Source organism: Nerophis lumbriciformis, linkage group LG22, assembly GCF_033978685.3.
Source record: "Nerophis lumbriciformis linkage group LG22, RoL_Nlum_v2.1, whole genome shotgun sequence".
In the NCBI taxonomy this organism is placed as follows: Eukaryota; Metazoa; Chordata; class Actinopteri; order Syngnathiformes; family Syngnathidae; genus Nerophis; species Nerophis lumbriciformis.
Window position 1 is genome coordinate 13854685 of NC_084569.2, and position 20262 is coordinate 13874946.

Below are 20262 nucleotides of genomic sequence, written 5' to 3' on the forward strand. Positions count from 1 at the left end.
GATCAAGTGTCCTTAACATTATCAATAGTAGCCTCTCTTCTGGAATAGTTCCAGTAGAGTTTAAACATGCAGTGGTACGACCTCTACTTAAAAAACCCAGCCTCGACCCCTCTCTCCTCTCTAACTTCAGACCTATCTCTAATCTTCCATACATTTCCAAAATATTAGAGAAGGTTGTCTACAGTCAGTTGCTGCCCTTCTTAGAGGATAATGGTATCACTGAGCTGTTCCAGTCCGGTTTTAAAGCCCTCCACAGCACAGAGTCAGCGCTTCTAAAAGTTTTTAACGATATCCTCCTGTCCACTGATTCTGGTAAATATGTTGTCCTGGTGCTTTTAGATCTGTCTGCTGCGTTCGACACCGTCGACCACGCCACCTTAATCACTCGTCTTGAGAACTGTGTGGGCATTAAGGGCGCCGCCCTCAACTGGTTCCGGTCGTACCTAACCGACAGGAGTTTTTGTGTAAAAGTAGACAGTTTTATGTCGTCCACAGCTCCTTTACCACATGGGGTCCCCCAGGGTTCAATCCTTGCCCCAATTTTATTTGCGCTTTACCTTCTCCCCCTTGGTTCTATTTTTAGGAAGTACAGTATTGCATTTCATTTTTATGCCGATGATTGCCAGATTTATTTTCCCATGGCACAAAATAACACGGTTCAAAGTCTTATTGACTGCCTGCACGACATCAAAGTCTGGCTTTCAGCTAACTTCCTGAGCCTAAATGAAGACAAAACAGAAGTTATGTTGTTCGGTCCAAGTCGCTCTCCCTCCCCCAACGTTGACCTCGGCACTCTGACCCCGTATCTCAGCGACTCTGTCACAAACCTGGGGGTAAAGTTTGACTCAGATTTTAAATTCGAAAAACAAATCAGCAGCGTCGTTCAAAAAAGCTTTTATCAATTACGCCAAATAGCGAAAGTGAAACCGCTTTTATCAAGACATGATCTTGAGAAATTAATCCACGCTTTTATCTCGACTCGTCTTGATTACTGTAATGCCCTGTATGTTGGCATTAGCCAGGCCTCCCTCGCCCGCCTGCAGCTCGTGCAGAACTCTGCTGCTCGTCTGCTAACACAGACCCGCAGACGTGAGCACATCACCCCTATTTTAGCGTCCCTTCACTGGCTCCCTGTGCGTTACCGAATACATTTTAAACTCCTTTTATTTGTTTTTAAATGTCTAAACAACCTCGCGCCAACCTATCTCTCCGACCTCCTTCAGCCTTACTGCCCCACCCGATCCTTAAGATCAGCCGATCAGCTGCTGTTGACGGTCCCTGACACAAGGCTGAAGCTTAGAGGTGACAGAGCTTTCGCCGTTGCTGCTCCCAAGCTCTGGAACGACCTACCCCTGAGTGTTAGACAAGCCTCCTCTCTTCCTGTTTTTAAATCTCTCTTAAAAACATACTTTTATTCCATGGCTTTTAACACTGAGTGATATCCATCCTGCAATGGCGCCCCATAATACACCTGCTGTGATCCTGTTTTTATGTTTTTATGTTTTTATTAATTCTATTTTAATTATTTATTTTTTATCATGTTCTGTTTGTGTTGTGTTGTGTTTGCTCGGTACTCGTTTTATCTTTTAACCTGCTCATTGTACAGCACTTTGGCTACCCCTGTGGTAAATTTTAAATGTGCTTTATAAATAAAGTTGATTTGATTTGATTTGATTTGATTTAACCCCCAATTCCAACCCTTGATGCTGAGTGCCAAGCAGGGAGGTAATGGGTCCCATTTTTAATAGTCTTTGGTATGACTCGGCCGGGGTTTGAACTCACAACCTACCGATCTCAGGGCCACTGAGTAGGTTTTTAGGCCTTATAAGTACACAATGTGTTGATGGAGTACCACGATGGAAGCTGATGAAGCCAGACGGCCGACTTCTTTGTCATTTTCCGTAATTTCTTGGAGGACTGGATCTTTGAAGTCAAACCTTTTTCCGAATATGATGGCAGAAATGATATTTGAAGCTGCGTAGGTGATGATCGTTGTGTTGTCAAAGGCTTTGCCTGAGAGGAAAGACAGAATGCTTTTGAAACCATATTTTAAAAAATGTGGATTTAAGTTAATAAAAAGTTACCTTCATGTTTTTCAAACTCTTCAATCAGGTAGTGACACTCCTCAGTGATTTTCTCCTCACTGAGTCTCTTGCCCATCCCAAAATCTCTCAGAGTCTTTAAGGTAAAACGCCTCATTTCCTTCCAGCCATCACCATTGGAGAATGCTATGCCTGTAAGCAAGTAACAAGTGTGTTTTACATGAGAAAATAAGTAGGGATGTCCGATAATGGCTTTTTGCCGATACCCGAAATTTCGATATTGTCCAACTCTTTAATTACCGATACCGATATCAACCGATACCGATATCAACCAATATATGCAGTCGTGGAATTACACATTATTATGCCTAATTTGGACAACCAGGTATGGTGAAGATAAGGTACTTTTTTTTTTTTTAATTAATAAAATAAGATAAATAAAGTAAAAACATCTTCTTGAATAAAAAAGAAAGTAAAACAATATAAAAACAGTTACATAGAAACTAGTAATTAATGAAATGAATCATGTGTGCTTACGGACTGTATCCCTTGCAGACTGTATTGATATATATTGATATATAATGTAGGAACCAGAATATTAATAACAGAAAGAAACAACCCTTTTGTGTGAATGAGTGAGGGGGAGGGAGGTTTTTTGGGTTGGTGCACTAATTGTAAGTGTATCTTGTGTTTTTTGTGTTGATTTAATAAAAAAAAAAAAACGATACCGATAATAAAAAAAAAAAACGATACCGATAATTTCCGATATTACATTTTAACGCATTTACCGGCCGATAATATCGACAGGCCGATATTATCGGCCGGTAAATGACTACATTTGCTTGATAAATAACTTGGTAAATAACTACATTTTAATATTCAGGGAGGGCTGAATAATAAATGCAAATAACTAATAAGGCAGGTGTGTACAAAGTGCAGCCTGTTTTATACTGTGCTAATAAAATAAACAGCAACAATTGAAAAATTCAGCAAAACCATCTAATGTAACAAGAAAAATATGTGTTGGTACGAAAAACTAATAAACATTTTTATAGCCCTTTTTAAAGTAGATGCATCATTGACTTGAACAGGTCTGTGCTAAAATCTTAATTTTGTTACATTTTTTAGGTGCCATGACAGTAAAGTACTATCTATTGCCAATTATAGATTGCAACTCTTCAGAAAACACTGACTACTCATTTAATTTTTATCGGACTGTCATTAACAATTGCCACTAGCAATATGCAGACACTAATACCACTACATTTTATTTTGATTAGAGTTATAAATCTTGCCAGCTCTGAGAAACTGTTCCTGGTAGCTTCTAGTTGGTGACCTTCAAGACATAGGAAATATTTACCATGCCCTTTGCAGATATCGTGGAATAAAGGGCTGATTTCTCTCTCTCCAAACTCCTCAGCATGGTTGATTAGAGCCTGTCTGACAGTCTTGCTTCCAGCCAGGACCACCACCTTTTGCAGTCCCAGGTAGACGGTAAACACCGGTCCGTACCTTTTAGACAGCTAAACAAATCAGGGTTAGGTCGATGCAACACATGCACTTAAACCAGGGGTGGGCAATTAATTTTTACCGGGGGCCGCATTAGCAACCCGAGCACTGCTGGAGGGCCACATCGACAATATTTCAATTAAATTTTGCTCAACATTATTTTTGATGTACCGTAAGATAAATATTAATATTAATAACAATAATAAGAATAATTAATAATAATAATACTCTCATTTAACCTAACTTAACTTCATACCAAAAGCAGATTGGTTACACTACACTTCCTAATGTATAATACAATGCAAAAATGTCAATTTCTGCACAGGATTAATTTAAAGTTTATCCTGCATCCTCTTTAAAAGTCCAACATTTTTCCCCGTCAGATTTGGACAACCATCTGTTGTCACACCTGCCAGCTTGTCCCATTTCAGTCCTAACATGTCCAAACACGCATTTACCTATGTGAACAAGTCATTACCTGTGGTTGTCCCTTTTAATTGACTGCATGGCTGCCAGCTCTTCCGTGATTTGAAAGTCTGCAGTTATCCCACGTAAGAAGATGAGCAGCTGGGCGGTGTCACGTACATCGCAGCTCTCATCCAAAGCCAGCGAAAAACAGTCAAAGTCGGCCGTTCTGATCTTCAGCTGAAGCTCCAAGTTTCCAGCGATGGTCTCAACCCGCCTCGTTACAGTGCGTCGGGAGAGTGACACGTTGTCAAATGCGCCCCTCTTCTCCGGGGGATATCAGCGCAACAGAGTCCAATAAGCATTCCTTAATAAACTTTCCGTCAAAAAACGCCTTACTTTTTCTGGCGATTTTGTGAGAAATGACTAAACTTGTCCTGATGGCTGCATCTCTGGGGGTGTGAAATTTGGCAAAAAGTCCTTGTTGGGTTTGCAGTTTTACCATCAACGCATCAGCCTCCCTTGCGCGCGCTTCGTCAGACAGATTCCGGTATTTTTCCTCGTGCTTCGTCATGTAGTGGCGATTCAAATTATATTCTTTAAACACAGCAACCTGTGTACCACACGGCTTTACCTTTAATTTCTGTAAAAAAATTGTATTTTTAAATTAATTTTCTGTTTTGTTGTATTGCAACCTGTCAGTTTTAGTTTAGTTTTTGCGTAGCCTTCTCTATGCCTCGGTGCCCTTCTAAACGGTACTCGTTTTTTGTTTGTCTTTGTCAATACATTTAATAGTTATTTACCTGCACATTGCATCTTGGGAACAAGCTAGTAATCGCCATCATGCGACCCGAGCGTCACAATGTTACTGCATACCTCAGCAGCCATATTAGGAGCCTTTGTTTGCTTACTACAAGTTGTCTAGAATCTTATTTTATGACAACATTCTTCTTTGATTGCAATAAGAAACATAGTTAATGTATCATACGATTTTCTCCTAAAATAAAGACAATAATAAAAAAATTTACAAGAAAAACTGAACATTTGTGCAATGTTTTGATAAGTTGGATTTTTACTCAATAACAGTCGCAATTTTACAAGAAAAGCTTAACATTTTGGCAAATTTAAGAAAGGAGTCGTAATTTTACTCGACAAAAGTCACAATTTTACAAGAAAACTTTGAAATGTTGACATTGTTATAATAATAATCTGAATTTTACTTGGCAAAATTACGACAAATGTCACTGTTTAGCAAGAACAACAAAAAATTGGCAATATTGTGATAAAAGTCTGAAATGTCTTTGACAAATGTCTCCATTTTGCATTAAAAAGTAATAATTTTACATGAAAAAGTTATAATTTTACGAGAAAATATTGCAATATTATAGAAACAGAAAGAGTATGAGAAATTGTTCCCAATTTTAGAAGAAAAATGTCGACACATTGTGAGAAAAAGGCTGCTTTTAGTTATTTAAAAAAAAATTGTTGTTGGTAGTTGGTTTTTACTCTTCATTATTTACTTCAAGTTATTACAGTATGTCTCTATACACATATTTATATATCTATTTTAATACATTTTGGTCAAAGGGGGCACATTTAAATTTGATGATGACTTCTGTTTGTCAGGTTTGCCCCTGACAGTTTGGTTGTGTTTTAGTTTTTCCTCTGTGTGTATAGTATTTCCTGTCAGTGCTCTTGTTTTGGTTCTGTTTCCTGTTTTTCCCTGAGTGCTGTGTCCCCTCAGCTGTGGCTGATTGGCACCTGGCCACACCTGGTGTCAATCAGCCAGCTGCTATTTATACCTGCCCTACCCTCCAGTCACTGCTGGATTATTGATTGTCATTGTCATCACTACCTGCCGTTGTTTGCTGTCGTTGCTAGCTATGTGCGTTAAGCTATTCCCTGGATCCTGACTCCTGTTCCTGCTTGTGCAATGTGATCATTGTGTGATTGCAGTAGTGCGAGACACAAGGATTCCTAAAAGCAAGCCTCGTCTTGTTGAAAAACGTAATATGAAATTATTTGAGACGCAAGCTTTTTTACATGACTTGCATCTTTTTAATTGGGATAGAATTGCTCTTTTTGATAATGTTGAACTGGCTTGGAAATATTTTCACGACAACTTCTTGAGTATAGTGAACAAACATGCCCCTTTTAGAAAATGTAGGGTTAAAGGACGTGACAATCAGTGGTTTACATCGGACCTGTCAGATTTATTGCATGAGCGTAATGCTGCTTGGGCCAGGGCACGCAAGTCAGGGTTAGAAGCAGATTGGTTGAATTTTAGAAATCAATTTACCTCTCTCCTTCGGAAAGTCAAATCAGAATTTTATTTCTCCACAACAACTGAAAATCTCAAACACCCAAAGAAGTTTTGGAAAAAAATCAAATCTTTGTCCGGCTGCTGTAATTCAGTCAATCTCCCACCTAGTATACTTGTTGATGGTGTCAGAGTACGGTAAGTGACAGAAGAGATATGGGTAGTCATTTTAATAATCATTTTATTTCCTCTGGTTTTCTCTACAATTCTGACAACTCTACTGAAGCTCCGCTAACTCCGGAAAGAACCGTTGAAAATACCCAGGTTTTTAACTTTACGCCCTTTACCACAACAGAGGTCACGAGGGCTCTAAAACAACTTAAACCTAGAAAGCCAGCTGGCTCAGATAAGTTGGAGCCAATCTTTTTAAAGTTAGCAGCTGAAATTATAGCTGAACCACTGACTCACATTTTTAACCTTACTCTAATTTCAAATGAAATCCCTTTGGATTGGAAATCTGCCCTTGTAATCCCCCTATTAAAAGGAGGTGACCCTAGTAATCTAAATAATTACAGACCGATCTCTAAACTCTCTGTTCTGGCAAAAGTGCTTGAATCCCTTATCAGTGAACAGATAAAAGACTTTTTGGACACCAATTTTATTCTGTCACCATTTCAGTCAGGTTTTCGTAGAAATCACAGTACTGTTACTGCTGCTATGAAGTTTATAAATGATGTAACTGAAGCTCTTGACAAGAAGCAGTGCTGTCTTTCCCTCTTTATTGACTTTTCAAAGGCATTTGATACTGTTGATCATGTCATTTTAATCAAACGTCTTTCAGCTATTGGTTTTTCTCAGCAAGCAGTTGGATGGTTTGCAAATTACCTCACAAGTAGAACTCAGGCTGTTCAGATAGAAGGTTCCTCCTCGGACGTACTGCAAGTGAAAAAGGGTGTCCCTCAAGGTTCTGTGTTGGGCCCCTTATTATTCACTATTTACATAAATAATCTTGGACAGAATATTCCGAACTCAACTTTCCATTTCTATGCTGATGATACTGTCATATACTGCACAGCACCCACTCTTGCTGAGGCTTTTAAACATCTACAACATGCATTTGACAGAGTACAAGAACAACTTTGCTATCTTCAACTGGTTTCAAATGCAGAGAAAACAAAGTGTATGCTCTTTACCACATCAAAAACTGTAAGATCATCACTGTGTGAGAACATTTTAACAAGAAATGGGCAACAAATTATGTTAGTATCTGCTTTTAAATATTTAGGATTTTTAATTGATGACCACTTGAGTTTTAAGGAGCACATTCAGTATGTTGTAAAAAAAACCTGAAACTTTTACTGGGATTTTATTATAGAAACAAGTCTTGCTTTTCTTTTACTGTGAAACAGAAATTGGTGGAAACAACCTTTTTACCTGTTATTGACTATGGAGATGTGTTGTACATGAATGCTACTGCTGCTTGTCTCCACAAGCTGGATAGTGTGTACCACGGGGCACTGAGATTCATCACCAACTGCGCTCCCCTTACTCACCATTGTGTGTTATACTCAATGGTTAACTGGACATCTTTATGTGCTCGACGCCTCAATCATTGGTATGTTTTCATCTACAAAACCATTCTTTTAACAAAGAAACAAGGAAGTCACAATCTTCGTTCAATGAATGTTCTGCAATTTGTCGTCCCCAAAGTAAGAACTGAACTGGGCAAGAAAGCATTTAGGTTTTCAGCACCGAAGGCTTGGAATAACCTACAATCGAACATTAAACTTCAAACCCTAGTTACGTTGAATGAGTTTAAAGCTTCTGTGAAAGGATTGCAGTCTACCTTGTCTGTATGCACATGTGTCATGTGAGCAAGTTTTAATGTTGTAAATGTGATGTTTTATGTATTTGTTTACTGTTTTTAATGTAACCTTGCTGCTGCCCTCTCGGCCAGGTCTCCCTTGGAAAAGAGATCTTTGATCTCAATGGGATTTTACCTGGTTAAATAAAGGCTAATAATAATAATTCCTGGTTTCTGGTTCGTGTTTTCCTTTTTTTATTTTTGAACATTAAAACCATGTTTCCTTGTACCAAGCCTGCTGCCATCTCTGCATCTTGGGGTTCGTCAACAACACACCTTGACATAATAATCCAGCCAAATTCGAATCTCGCAGAGATGTCCATGGCGGAGAGGCTTAACAAAGCATTAGAATTAATGGCTAAATTGAAGAGGAGTTCGGCCGCATTTCAAGCCCTCTCCCACCCATCCCTTTCGTCTGTGGGCCTGTCTCGGGACGTCTGGGATCCGTCCCTTGAGGGGGGGGGCTAGGAGTGGTTGTGCAGCTGGGGAGGCACAGCTACTCCTCGCCCCAGTGGGTCTGCAAGATATGGCGCCATCTCCGAGGGGTCTGCAACAGACGGCGCCATCTCCGAGGGGTCTGCAACCTATGACGCCACCATGCACTCCGGTGGGCCGGCAGACGCCACCATGCACTCCGGTGGGCCGGCAGACGCCACCATGCACTCCGGTGGGCCGGCAGACGCCACCATGTACTCCGGTGGGTCTACAACCTACGGCACCACCACCCTCCTCCCCGGTGGGCCAGCAGAGGGCGCCACCACCCTCCTCCCAGGTGGGCCAGCAGAGGGCGCCACCACCCTCCTCCCCGGTGGGCCAGCAGAGGGCGCCACCACCCTCCTCCCCGGTGGCCCAGCAGAGGGTGCCACCACCAACCTCCCCGGTGGGCCAGCAGAGGGCACCACCACCAACCTCCCCGGTGGGCCAGCAGCAGAGGGCGCCACCACCCTCGTCTCCGGTGGGCCAGCAGCAGAGGGCGCCACCACCCTCGTCTCCGGTGGGCCAGCAGCAGAGGGCGCCACCACCCTCGTCTCCGGTGGGCCAGCAGCAGAGGGCGCCACCATCGTCTCCGGTGGGCCAGCAGAGGGCGCCACCATCGTCTACGGTGGGTACTCACACGCCGGCGGACGAGCCGCCTCGCCAATTGCGGCGGCGTTCAACTCGCCGTCGCCACCTAACTCTTCCCCGCTGGTTGCGGGGACACTTGGCCTGGTGGCCCACCTCCTTGTCCTCCCTCCACCCTCCCGTGACTTTGGACTTTTTTTTTTTTGGAAGGGGGTTGGGGGGATTTTCTAGAACGTCTGGTATCCGTTTTGGGAAGGGGGGCTACTGTCAGGCTTGCCCCTGACAGTTTGGTTGTGTTTTCGTTTTTCCTCTGTGTGTATAGTATTTCCTGTCAGTGCTCTTGTTTTGGTTCTGTTTCCTGTTTTTCCCTGAGTGCTGTATCCCCTCAGCTGTGGCTGATTGGCACCTGGCCACACCTGGTGTCAATCAGCCAGCTGCTATTTATACCTGCCCTACCCTCCAGTCACTGCTGGATTATTGATTGTCATTGTCATTGTCATCACTACCTGTCGTTGCTAGCTATGTGCGTTAAGCTATTCCCTGGATCCTGACTCCTGTTCCTGCTTCCTGGTTCGTGTTTTCCTTTTCTTATTTTTGAACATTAAAACCATGTTTCCTTGTACCAAGCCTGCTGCCATCTCTGCATCTTGGGGTTCGTCAACAACACACCTTGACACTGTTTTGTTTGATCAATCCGTTTTACTGCCATGTTACAGGTATGGTTTGTGTGAAAATAAACATTTACAACAAAATACTTGGCAGCAATGTTCCCTCTAATTGTTCATATGTCTGAGCAAACAAAAACTCCCTGAGCATTCAGTGGAGCACATGTGAGCAACATCACATGTGGCAATACCAGCAGCACACCAATCTTTTATAATAACACTCAAATGAGAGGAGTCATTTTCATGAGATTATTTAGTAATATTAGTGATTTGGCCCACTCGTAATTAAAATAAAAGAAATCTTGTTTTTCATAAGCTATGGATTAGTATTGTACAATATGTCTGGGTGGGGTCCTGCTTTGGAAATCATTTGTACCCCTTTTCAGAGATAACATTTAGGGGGCGGCATGGCGTAGTGGGTAGAGCAACCGTGCCAGAAACCTGAGGGTTGCAGGTTCGCTCCCCGCCTCTTACCATCCAAATATCGCTGCCGTTGTGTCCTTGGGCGGGACACTTCACCCTTTGCCCCCGGTGCCACTCACACCGGTGAATTGAATGATAGGTGGTGGTCGGAGGGGCCGTTGGCGCAAATTGCAGCCACGCTTCCGTCAGTCTACCCCAGGGCAGCTGTGGCTATGAAAGTAGCTTACCACCACCAGGTGTGAATGTTTGATGGGTTCTACATGTAAAGCGACTTTGGGTACTTAGAAAAGCGCTATATAAATCCCAGTTATTATTATTTAGTTCCCCTTAAACATCCTCATGTTGCACAATGAAATGTAAACAGGATGAAGTGTGCATTCCTGTAACTTTCTCTAGTAACAGCATTCCATGATTAATATCAATAAATTAACATTAATAATAAATGACAGAATAAGCACACGTATGACTGAGGAGTCAGTGTTTGTGTTGTCCAACTTTTTGTGTGGCCGTAAACGCACCAGTGGCTTAGTGCTATGCGTGTTGGTGACAGATGACAAGTTGCTTTTGGCCTGCTTTGTACGGCAGAAAATGACTAGTTTTTCGAGATAGAAGTTTTTTTACTCGTGTTTTTGGTGTGGTTATGGCCGAATATAAACAGTTTTGCTCAGTAAAGAGATCGATATAATTCCTGTCCTCGAAGCATCTCGATAGACGTTACAATAATTGAACGGTGTTGACGAACACCGTTAGGGCCGCTTGTTGTCACTGTCAGTCAGAGTTGCATTGCAAAATTACACAGAATAAATGTGTTTATTTATTTATGTATTTATTATTTTTTTTATTCAGATGGGTTTGATTTGGTGCGCGGCATATACAGTATTTGCTGTGCGCAGAGGACGCTTGAGCAGTGCGCAATTGCGCAGGCGCGCACCTTAGAGGGAACGTTGCTTGGCAGTCCATGTCTTGTTGAAAACACGCCATTCGTCATCGACTTTTCTCTTTTTAGCGTCTCGTGTGTAAACCGTGCATCACTTGTCGCTGTGCACCTTCACTCACAGGTTACACCCGGACATACGTCCATAAATAACACTTTTCAAAATAAAAGCAGCACAGTTGTATTGCGCGCACGACATAGATGTTTTTTCAACTTTATTTTGTAATTTGTGATTGCCGCTGTTCACATTCACTCACAATCACGTCCACATGGAAGTAATACAAATAATACTTTTTAAAATTGATTTTGTAATTTATGATTGGTCTCACGCGGGCCGGACAGGGACGCACAAAGGGTCGGATGTGGCCTGCGGGCCGCAGAATGTATATACGTATATGTATATACATACATATATACATATATATTTGTTTAAGTCTTAAAGGGGAACATTATCACCAGACCTATGTAAGCGTCAATATACTGTATACCTTGATGTTGCAGAAAAAAGACCATATATTTTTTTGACCGATTTCCGAACTCTAAATGGGTGAATTTTGGCGAATTAAACGCCTTTCTATTATTCGCTCTCGGAGCGATGACGTCACAACGTGGCGTCACATCGGGAAGCAATCCGCCATTTTCTCAAACACAGAGTCGAATCAGCTCTGTCATTTTCCGTTTTTTCGACTGTTTTCCGTACCTTGGAGACATCATGCCTCGTCGGTGTGTTGTCGGAGGGTGTAACAACACGAACAGGGACGGATTCAAGTTGCACCAGTGGCCCAAAGACGCGAAAGTGGCAAGAAATTGGACGTTTGTTCCACACACTTTACCGACGAACGCTATGCTACAACAGAGATGACAAGAATGTGTGGATATCCTGCGACACTCAAAGCAGATGCATTTCCAACGATAAAGTCAAAGAAATCTGCCGCCAGACCCCCACTGAATCTGCCGGAGTGTGTGAGCAATTCAGGGACAAAGGACCTCGCTAGCACGGCAAGCAATGGCGGCAGTTTGTTCCCGCAGACGAGCGAGCTAAACCCCCTGGATGTCTTGGCTCACACCGTCCCTTAAACTGGACGGATCAGCTTTCAGGAAAAGAGCGCGGATGAGGGTATGTCTACAGAATATATTAATTGATGAAAATTGGGCTGTCTGCACTCTCAAAGTGCATGTTGTTGCCAAATGTATTTCATATGCTGTAAACCTAGTTCATAGTGGTTAGTTTCCTTTAATGCCAAACAAACACATACCAATCGTTGGTTAGAAGGCGATTGCCGAATTCGTCCTCGCTTTCTCCCGTGTCGCTGGCTGTCGTGTCGTTTTCGTCGGTTTCGCTTGCATACGGTTCAAACCGATATGGCTCAATAGCTTCAGTTTCTTCTTCAATTTTGTTTTCACTACCTGCCTCCACACTACAACCATCCGTTTCAATACATGCATAATCTGTTGAATCGCTTAAGCCGCTGAAATCCGAGTCTGAATCCGAGCTAATGTCGCTATACCTTGCTGTTCTTTCCGCCATGTTTGTTTGTGTTGGCTTCACTATGTGACGTCACAGGAAAATGGACGGGTGTATATAACGATTGTTAAAATCAGGCACTTTGAAGCTTTTTTTTTAAGGATATTGCGTGATGGGTAAAATTTTGAAAAAAAACTTCGAAAAATATAATAAGCCACTGGGAACTGATTTTTAATGGTTTTAACCATTCTGAAATTGTGATAATGTTCCCCTTTAAACATTACATCAGTATGAAAGATAAGATTGACTCACCTTAAAAAGAGACTTATCCAGCCTCTCGACATCCAACTGATGCAGGTTACCAATCAAGGGAAGACGTCTGGGCCCAGGAGGACGCTTCTGTTTATCTTGGAAAGTCCAACTGGAGTACAAAAGATAGACGGCCAGCAAGCCTGCAAGAAGCCCCAACCAGGAGGCCAAAGCAGGAGCCTGCAGGAGCTCTTCAAACATGCTGTGTCAGGGCACAAACACACTTGCTGCACACGCTCAGTGGCTCTCTATAAAAGCTGAGGAGGATCTGTTCCTCCAATCACACTCCAGTGGGCGTGTTGACACAGTCCCGTCAACCAAATAAATCCATTCAAACAAAGAATACAAAGTTCATAGAGGCATGTCAGGTGATCAACACCCTGTACTCACTCTGTACTACTTTACAAAAGTGCATTGTTATTTTCCTCATACTTCTAAATTAATGTCTATATATGAACAATTAAAAGTGTTTTTAGAATTTCAGAAAATAAATACTTCATTACTGCACTTCATGCATTTATTCGATTACTACCTTTGGTATTATATAAATCTTATCTTCGTCCTGCGATGAAGTGGCGACTTGTTCAGGGTGTACCCTGCTTCTTCCTTGAATGTATCTGGGATAGGCTCCAGCACCCCCCCCCCCCCCCACAACCCCGTGAGGGACAAGCGGTGGAACATGGATGGATGGATAAATCTTATCTTATGCGTTAACTCACGCACATTTCCAAAATGCGTCTCTCTGGCCATTTGGGATCCGCAACTTTAGTTGTATTGGCCCACAGTTAAACAAAAAAATATACAGTAAAAATGTAAAACAAATGCATATTTAATGAAAAAAACTGAACTTTTAATATCAATAACTAATGATAATACACTTTAGCCTTGTTCGCACTGCAGGTCAATTCCGAATTTTCTGTTCATATGCGACCTGTATCAGCTTTTTTCATGTCAGTGTGAACAGTGCAATTCCGATTTTAAAAAAAAATATCCGAACCAGGCCTCTTATGTGTGGATATGAATATATACGCATCCATCCATCCATTTTTTACCTCTTGTCCCTTTCACACATTACACACACACACATATATATATATACACACAAACATACAGTATATATATATATATATATACATACATATATACCAGTGACGTGCGGTGAGGTTCATGACTGGTGAGGCACTGACTTCATCACAGTCAGATTTATAAACATATGAACCCTAAAGAGTATCTTATTTACCATTTGATTGGCAGCAGTTAACGGGTTATGTTTAAAAGCTCATACCAGCATTCTTCCCTGCTTGGCACTCAGCATCAAGGGTTGGAATTGGGGGTTAAATCACCAACAATTATTCCCGGGCGCGGCGCCGCTGCTGCCCACTGCTCCCCTCACATCCCAGCGTGTGATCAAGGGGATGGGTCAAATGCAGAGGACAAATTTCACCACACCTAGTGTGTGTGACAATCATTGGTACTTTAACTGATTGCCGTTGTTAGGCCTGTTTTTGGGGGGCTCAAGCGTGGTTAAGAGGGGAGGAGTATATTTACAGCTAGAATTCACCAAGTCAAGTATTTCATATATATATATATATATATATATATATATATATATGTATATATATATATACACACACAAGAAATATGTGACTTTCAGCGAATTCTAGCTATATATATATATATATATATATATATATATATATATATATATATATATATATATATATAAATAAAATACTTGAATTTCAGTGTTCATTTATTTACACATATACACACACAACACTCATCTACTCATTGTTGAGTTAAGGGTTGAATTGTCCATCCTTGTTCTTTTCTCTGTCACTATTTTTCTAACCATGCTGAACACCCTCTCTGATGATGCATTGCTGTGTGGCACGCTCAAATGTGCTTTCATCAAATGCACTAGATGGCAGTATTGTCCTGTTTAAGAGTGTCACAACATTGCTGTTTACGGCAGACGAACTGCTTTACCGTAGATGAAAACGTGACTGCTGTTGTTGTGTGTTGTTACCGCGCTGGGAGGACGTTAATGAAACTGCCTAACAATAAACCCACATAAGAAACCAAGAACTCGCCCTCCATCATTCTACAGTTATAACGTGATTGGGCAGGTACGATGTTTGTATTGTGGGAAAGCGGACTCAGGTCCGCATGGACCTGAGTCCGCCTGAATTTCGGGAGATTTTCGGGAGAGGCGCTGAATTTCGGGAGTCTCCCGGAAAATCCGGGAGGGTTGGAAAGTACCTTCCCCAAGACAAGCCCTGCGGCCTGCGAAGAGAATCTCAGTGAATCGAAAAAGCAAATAACGTAAAATAAGAAAGAAAGAGAGGTTGTACCTGCAGAGAAGGGCAAGCGACGAGTCCAAGGACTTGGTGGCAGGGTTTTCTTGACTTGACCTCAGGATTGGGTACTGGCAGGTCCCACTCTCACCCAAGTACAAACCAAAGACTGCCTTTTGCACCACTGGAGTACTGCTGCAGTTTTAATTAATGAACTTTGGTCTGTGTAATGCCCCTGCCACTTTTGAGAGGTTGATGGACAGTGTGCTAGCTGGGGTTCCTTGTCAAAAGTGTTTAGGCTTCCTTGACGACCTCTTAGTGCATGGAAGCTCATTAGAAGACAGCCTTGATGCACTGCAGAATGTGCTGTGGAGAGTGGTGGCCACAGGCCTGAAGCTCCATCCTGACAAGTCTCTTTATGGAGAAAGAAGTGGAGTTTTGGCGGCATACATTGGGACGTGAGGGCATCAGCAAGCTAGCTTGAAGAAAAGATCCATTCTGTTAAGAGCTGGCCCACACCTGCAGACCAGACTCAGCTCCTGAGTCTGGCCTCCAAGTACAGGCGGATGGTTGCAGAAAGATTGGGACCAACTTGAACAAGGAATGTCAACAGGCATATGATAACCTCAGGAGAGCACTGACTGAATCCCCAGTACTACCACCCCCTGACCCAACGCCGCCCTTTTTCTTAGACATGGATGCCAGCAACGTCTGGCTGGGAGCAGTGCTGTCACAAAAAGGGCCGGACAGCGGAAAAGTCATGGCGTATTTCAGCCGCATAGCGAGGAGGTATGTTAACCGCGCAGCGTTGTTTGTAGGACCAGTTCCGAATTGAGTCGGTCGTCTTCGACGAGACGAGATGGAGAGAACAGTGGAAGTTAGCAGAACCATCTAGGCTGCACCACTACATCGACGACCCCACAGACGTCTCCGGCCAGGAACTGCCGCGGAAGAAGTGGACAACCCTGAACCGCTTGAGGACCGGCGTCGGACGCTACGGAGCAGCAATGAACAGGTGGGGCCTTGCGGAAGATGCCTCCTGCGAGTGTGGGGACCCAGTCCAGACAGTAGAGTATATAGTAACTAGTTGCCCCAAACACCGGAGATCGAATGGCGAACAAGGTCTGATTGACCTGGACGATGACACGTTGACCTGGCTTGCCTCAACAGAGCTGAAAATCTAAAGACACACGACAGAAGAAGAAGACCGTGAAGATCCTGGACTAATGATACTTCAATCGGTATTTTCTTATCCACCTGACCGCCGTAATGACATTCGGTTCAGCTGCCGCTGCATACACATTAAAATCAGCTTGGAATAATTACAAATGAGAAGCAACACCACACAAAAGATTGTAACACAACAATTAAGAGTTATACAGTTTCAAGTGAACACTACTTAACGCACGATCGCTGCTACCGTGCTTCATCAACCGTTCTCATCTCCAAGTCAGTTTGTCGCCTGCGACAGGGCTACTACTGGGGACAGCAGCGCAGAGACGTAGACGACTGTTGCTGCAGCTGTGATGGCTGTTCTTTACACAAGGGGTGTGTATTAGTGGCCATGGAATATTTAACAAAATGGCCAGATGCATATGCTGTCCCAGACTAAGAGGCTCTTAGGATGTTCAGCCAGTTTGGGACAGCTACCATCCTTCACAGCGACAAGGGCCACAATTTCAAGTCCAAGGTGTTTGCAGCCCTATGTGACCGCTTGGGAATGCAGAAAACCCACACTGAAGAGGTTTAACCGGACGTTGGCACAACAACTAGCCCCAGCGGGACTGGGACACCCACCTTTCACAGGTTCTCCTGGCCGACAGGTTGGCTGTGAAGGACTCCAACCAGTGCACGCCTGCTTTGCTGATGCTGAGAAGAGAGCTGCACACCCCTGCAGAGGTCGCTTTTGGCAGACCACCGGTTGCTCCAGCTGTTCCACCTGGCCTGGAATATGCGAAGAAGCTGCAGGACCGGATGGAATCCGCACAAACCTTCGCCAGAGACCAGCTGTAAAACGCCGGGTCGCGTCAAAAGGGCATCTAGGATGTTACCACAACAGAAAGACACTTCTAAGCGAGAAAACTTGTGTGGGTCTACAGGCCGATGCAGGAAAAAGGGGTCGTCTCCCAAGCTGGACATCAGCTCGGAGGGGCCCTGCAGGGTGGTGGAGGGGGTTGTGGAGGTAGTCTACAGGGTCTACAGGTTTATTTATTAAATCATTTAGATTAATTAGTTAATTACAACATAATATTGGATGGTGTGGGGAGGCTGGGCCGGCGGACCGACGGCGCCCGCTTCAAGATGGTGGCGAGGAGGCGTGGACGAGCGAGCGGCAAGGCGGGGCGCTGGGAGCGACGCTGCAATCAGCATAATGTGCGTGGAACAGTGCAATCACCCTCTCGGACCGTATAAGAGGGCGAGAGACGTGAACATCGGGAGGAGACGGAGAAAAGGCAGCTGCTGAAAAGCACGCCAAAGGCGACGTGCTGCTGAAAAGCAGACGGCGGACGGGAGGAAACCATCCTCTGCTACCACGCGAACGACAGCGACGTGCTGCTGAAAAGTAGACGGCGGGCGGAAGGAAACCATTCGTGTGCTCACGTAAGAAAAGGCAGCTGCTGAAAAGCCCGCCAAAAACTCTTGTTACTGAAAAAAATAAAGAAGTCTAAACCATCTCACGACAATGTCTTCCCTGGAATGGTCTTGAGAACCCGCACGGCAGTAAGCACTGCCACAGATGGTCTTGCATATTTTTATTGTCATTTCCCATACCCAAAATGATCTGCACCCTTTTTTTTTTTAAAGATGTCAACACACACAGAGTTGCAGCTTTGACCATGCCCTTTCACAGCAACATCAACGCCAAATTTTGGGGCGAGTTTAGAGCAAAACGTGTGTGTAAAGTACAACTTGTAACACTGAACTTGCATTTTTAATGTTATTTTTGCATATTGCATCATTTTGTTTGACTGTATAGTGGTTACATTGTATTATGAGAAGATAGTGACATTATCAGGACGGTACAAATTTGCATTTACTTATTCATCTATAATATACAAACCCCGTTTCCATATGAGTTGGGAAATTGAGTTAGATGTAAATATAAACAGAATACAATGATTTGCGAACATATTTGAAGTTCAAACTGATAAAACATTTTTTTTTTGCAAATAATCATTAACTTTAGAATTTGATGCCAGCAACACGTGACAAAGAAGTTCGGAAAGGTGGCAATAAATACTGATAAAGTTGAGGAATGCTGGAACATCCCACAGGTGAACAGGCAAATTGGGAACAGGTGGGTGCCATGATTGGGTATAAAAGTAGATTCCATGAAATGCTCAGTCATTCACAAACAAGGATGGGGCGAGGGTCACCACTTTGTCAACAAATGTGTGAGCAAATTGTTGAACAGTTTAAGAAAAACCTTTCTCAACCAGCTATTGCAAGGAATTTAGGGATTTCACCATCTACGGTCCGTAATATCATCAAAGGGTTCAGAGAATCTGGAGAAATCACTGCACGTAAGCAGCCAAGCCCGTGACCTGCGATCCCTCAGGCTGAACTGCATCAACAAGCGACATCAGTGTGTAAAGGATATCACCACATGGGCTCAGGAACACTTCAGAAACCCACTGTCAGTAACTACAGTTGGTCGCTACATGTGTATGTGCAAGTTAAAACTCTCCTATGCAAGGCGAAAACCGTTTATCAACAACACCCAGAAACGCCGTCGGCTTCGCTGGGCCTGAGCTCATCTAAGATGGACTGATACAAAGTGGAAAAGTGTTCTGTGGTCTGACGAGTCCACATTTCAAATAGTTTTTGGAAACTGTGGACGTCGTGTCCTCCGGACCAAAGAGGAAAAGAACCATCCGGATTGTTATAGGCGCAAAGTTGAAAAGCCAGCATCTGTCATGGTATGGGGGTGTATTAGTGCCCAAGACATGGGTAACTTACACATCTGTGAAGGCACCATTAATGCTGAAAGGTACATACAGGTTTTGGAGCTACATATGTTGCCATCCAAGCAACGTTACCATGGACGCCCCTGCTTATTTCAGCAAGACAATGCCAAGCCACGTGTTACATCAACGTGGCTTCATAGTAAAAGAGTGCGGGTACTAGACTGGCCTGCCTGTAGTCCAGACCTGTCTCCCATTGAAAATGTGTGGCGCATTATGAAGCCTAAAATACCACAACGGAGACCCCCGGACTGTTGAACAACTTAAGCTGTACATCAAGCAAGAATGGGAAAGAATTCCACCTGAGAAGCTTGAAAATGTGTCTCCTCAGTTCCCAAACGTTTACTGAGTGTTGTTAAAAAGAAAGGCCATGTAACACAGTGGTGAACATGCCCTTTCCCAACTACTTTGGCACGTGTTGCAGCCATGAAATTCTAAGTTAATTATTATTTGCAAAAAAAAAAAAAAAACGTTTATGAGTTTGAACATCAAATATCTTGTCTTTGTAGTGCATTCAACTGAATATGGGTTGAAAAGGATTTGCAAATCATTGTATTCCGTTTATATTTACATCTAACACAATTTCCCAACTCATATGGAAACGGGGTTTGTAATCAACAATTACAAAACAAAATGTATATGGTTTTAGACCACTTTAAAACAATTACATACACATTGTCTAATATAGAGTAGGTAAAAAAAATAATATTTCATTTTGGTCATTATTAGCAGTCCTTTGATATTCTTATCCAGTTATAATGTTAATAATGTTAATCATTGATCCAAAATTGACAGACTGAGTGCAAAGGTATTAGACACTCCTTTTACTTTTATCCAAACAACTCCTCCTTAGTGGCGACTGACAGCACACAACTGGTGTGGTAGAGGACTGAGTGTAAAGCCCACCACTGGGGTCAAATCCAGCTCATCCTCTGACATCCCGGGTGCAGGGGTGAATCGATAGCGCTGCAGGAGGTGTGTGAAGAAGAGGAAGAGCTCCATCCGGGCCAGACCTTCCCCAAGACAAGCCCTGCGGCCTGCAAAGACAATATTTATGAATCT

The 20262-nt window shown here is 43.0% G+C and overlaps 2 protein-coding genes across 2 annotated transcripts in view; both read right to left on the bottom strand.

The window, feature by feature from the left end:
- The window catches only part of LOC133615135 (uncharacterized), a 33535-nt gene extending 20361 nt beyond the window's left edge, over positions 1 to 13174 (bottom strand). The window contains exons 1-4 of the mRNA XM_072915777.1: positions 12942 to 13174; positions 3403 to 3565; positions 2085 to 2234; positions 1853 to 2013 (exon numbers count right to left, since the gene is read on the bottom strand). Of these exons, the coding sequence (XP_072771878.1) occupies positions 1853 to 2013; positions 2085 to 2234; positions 3403 to 3565; positions 12942 to 13139 (672 nt within the window). The 5' untranslated portion in view covers positions 13140 to 13174. The remainder of the gene's footprint in view (positions 1 to 1852; positions 2014 to 2084; positions 2235 to 3402; positions 3566 to 12941) is intronic.
- A 4807-nt stretch (positions 13175 to 17981) lies between these two features.
- LOC133615541 (cytochrome P450 2K1-like) overlaps positions 17982 to 20262 on the bottom strand; it is a 32111-nt gene continuing 29830 nt past the window's right edge. The window contains exon 9 of the mRNA XM_061974196.2: positions 17982 to 20237. Within this exon, the coding sequence (XP_061830180.1) occupies positions 20050 to 20237 (188 nt within the window). The 3' untranslated portion in view covers positions 17982 to 20049. The remainder of the gene's footprint in view (positions 20238 to 20262) is intronic.